Here is a 2558-nt window from a genome sequence, read left to right on the forward strand (position 1 = left end):
CTGAGCCACGCCAGTGACAGGGAGCCCCCAGGGCACAGAGCGTGAGTGCAAAGGCCCTGGAGGGATCCTGTCAGGGTGTCTAGGCCCAGCCAGGCCAGGAGGCCCCCTACTCCGGCCAAGGGATTCCTGGTGCGAACATGCATGAGGAAGAGGCCCAGCCGCCAGGGACAGACACAGGTGAGCCCTGTCAGTGGCCACTCCCTCCAGGCCAGCCTCCTCAGTGCTGCCCCGACGGGGGCCCCGGCCTTTTCCAAAGCTGTCTAGCCAGGTGCCAACCGAAGCTCCTCATCCTAGCACTTAGGGTCCCAGGGATCAGGTTACACGTTCCCTTTCCAGCCATTATCTGCTGCCTCTACCTTGTCGAAAACACAAGGTCACTGACGCCCCCCCGCAACCATGGGGTGGCTGTCCTCTAGGCAGGACCGTTCATGGGGAACCCTTCCCACTCCTACCTTGCATGCACCCATTTGGGCCCCACTAGCAATCCCCCTGCCCAGGGCCCCCATGAGATGCTGGGGCTGAGAGGGGTGGTCCAGTGGGCGGTGATCTGTGTGCACAGATGGTGACAACAGTGTGCATGGTGTGTTTGGGGGGATGTTTCTGTGCTGTGACAGCAGGAGGCACAAGGGCTCTGGGATCTGGGGCAGAAAGCTAGTCTGTGTCCAGGGCTTAGGGACACTCCCCAGAGGGGCTGACATCTTAGCTGGGACTGGGAAGACAGAAGGTTACCCGGTGGGGGAGAGTTAGAAGAGGAAGGGGACATTCCCGGCAGCAAGGACCATGCGTTGATGGTGTGACCCCCACGGGCACACTGGGTGGTCTGTAAGGCAAGGGCGTGGGGACGGCTTCCTCCTGAAGGTCTGAGGGCTGCTAGGAGCATGCTGGAGCCCAGAGGTGACAGCGTCCATTTGAGTTTTCAGTGGATCCCTCCAGGAACCCACATGGAAGCGGTGTGGGGCAGGGGCGATCCGAGGCAGTGAGCACACTCCCAGTTCAGGGAGCACGTTGGGGACTGAGGCCCGTGAGGGCGCTCAGGACACTTGGACACCAGGTGGAATTTGGGCAGAATTCGGACAGCATCAGGAGATCTCCTGGCCTCGCCCACTGCTGGGCCCTGGGACATACCTGCTGCTTCACTCTGGCTGTGCTGAGATGGGACTGCTGGTAGCTAGCCGCGGTGGCAGTGACGGCTGTGGTTCCCGATGCCTCATGGACTGAAATGGCCTGCAAACCTGAGTCCAGGAAGAGGGAAACTGATGCTGGATGTCTGCCCCATCGCCACCGCTGAAGCAACCCTCCCTCCTTCTGATCAGTAGTTTCAAATCTGAAAACCAATAACTGAGTCTGTTGAAATTGTGTGTAAGAGTCAACAGGCCCTGACCAAGGCTTCATGGAGCAGCTGAGATGAGTTGGGGGAAAGAGATATAACTTTTGGCTGTCGGGGATTTCGGATGCACCTGGGCATAAAGTAGCACAGGTGTTGGAGCTGGAAAGATCTGCTGCACACCCTGGCACTGGAGACTCCCCTGCTGTGGGGCCTGAGCCTCTATGTGCTACCTCACAAGGTGTGCGGACTGAAGAAGAGCAGTGAGCTCACAGTGCGCCCTACATTTTAGTTCTGGACGAAGGGGAGTCTCAGATAGCTGAGCTCCCGACGGGCACCAGCCTGCCCTGGCACACTTCTTGTCTGGCCACTGTGCACTGGTCTCTGTCCTCCTGCGCCAGGCCATCAGGCTCGCCACCCCGCTCACCGTGCAGCTTCTTTTGGCCACTCCCATCGTCCTGGGACACCAAACGCATGGGTGGGTCAAGCTCAATGCTGGCCAGCAGCGGCCTGGTGGACTCCCAGTGGATGCTCAGAGAGCTGAAGTTGTCAAATCGGCGGCCCTGCTGGTCATAGGCAGCCAGGTCCAGCAGGGGGTCGCGGTGGCTGGAGACTGGCACCTGCAAGAAGCAAAAGTGAGATGCCTTGGTCACACCCAGGACCGGTCACAGCCACCGCTGACCACACAGTGCGCGCGGAAGCCGGCGGCTGCCCTGCGGGCTCACGGGGGTGCCGAGGAGGTGAAATGAATAACCAACCCCACCACCGCCGACCATCAAGTGCCCCGTCCAGCCCTGCCCAAGCTGGCCTCTGCGTCTAGACCACAGTTCCTGATGGCGGATGAGAACCTCCCTTCCCCACCAGGGGCTCCTTCAGCAACACTGGGAGGCATTTCTGGCTGTCACTACTGAGAGGGGTGTTGCCACTGTCACCTAGCGGGTAGAGGGCAGTGACACTGCTGACCACCCTACGATACTTAGGGCAGACCCACAAGAACTATCCGGCCCCAATCAAGCCTCATTGTTTCTGGGGTCTGTCCCTTCCCTCTCCAACCACACGGCATGGGGGCAGGGCGGGGAGGGGAGCAAAGCTGATCCCACAGCCCGGGCTGAACCCCAGCCCCACCTCTTACCACCCAGGCAAGTTACGAACATCCCAAAGCCTTAGTTTTCCCAGCTGTGATGTGGGAAGCACAATAGAAACCACCTGCTAGGACACTGTTTTTTTTTTTTTT

General features: G+C 59.7%; 1 protein-coding gene across 1 annotated transcript in view; it reads right to left on the reverse strand.

The window, feature by feature from the left end:
* Nucleotides 1-1980, reverse strand: part of NUP210 (nucleoporin 210kDa) — a gene marked incomplete at its 5' end in the record, with an annotated part of 40359 nt that extends 38379 nt beyond the window's left edge. Inside the window, 2 exon segments of the mRNA XM_012655141.1 lie at nucleotides 1126-1232; nucleotides 1752-1980. Of these exon segments, the coding sequence (XP_012510595.1) occupies nucleotides 1126-1232; nucleotides 1752-1980 (336 nt within the window).
* Nucleotides 1981-2558: the final 578 nt, after the last annotated feature.

Source organism: Propithecus coquereli, unplaced genomic scaffold (genome assembly GCF_000956105.1).
Source record: "Propithecus coquereli isolate 6110/MARCELLA unplaced genomic scaffold, Pcoq_1.0 Scaffold461, whole genome shotgun sequence".
In the NCBI taxonomy this organism is placed as follows: domain Eukaryota; kingdom Metazoa; phylum Chordata; class Mammalia; order Primates; family Indriidae; genus Propithecus; species Propithecus coquereli.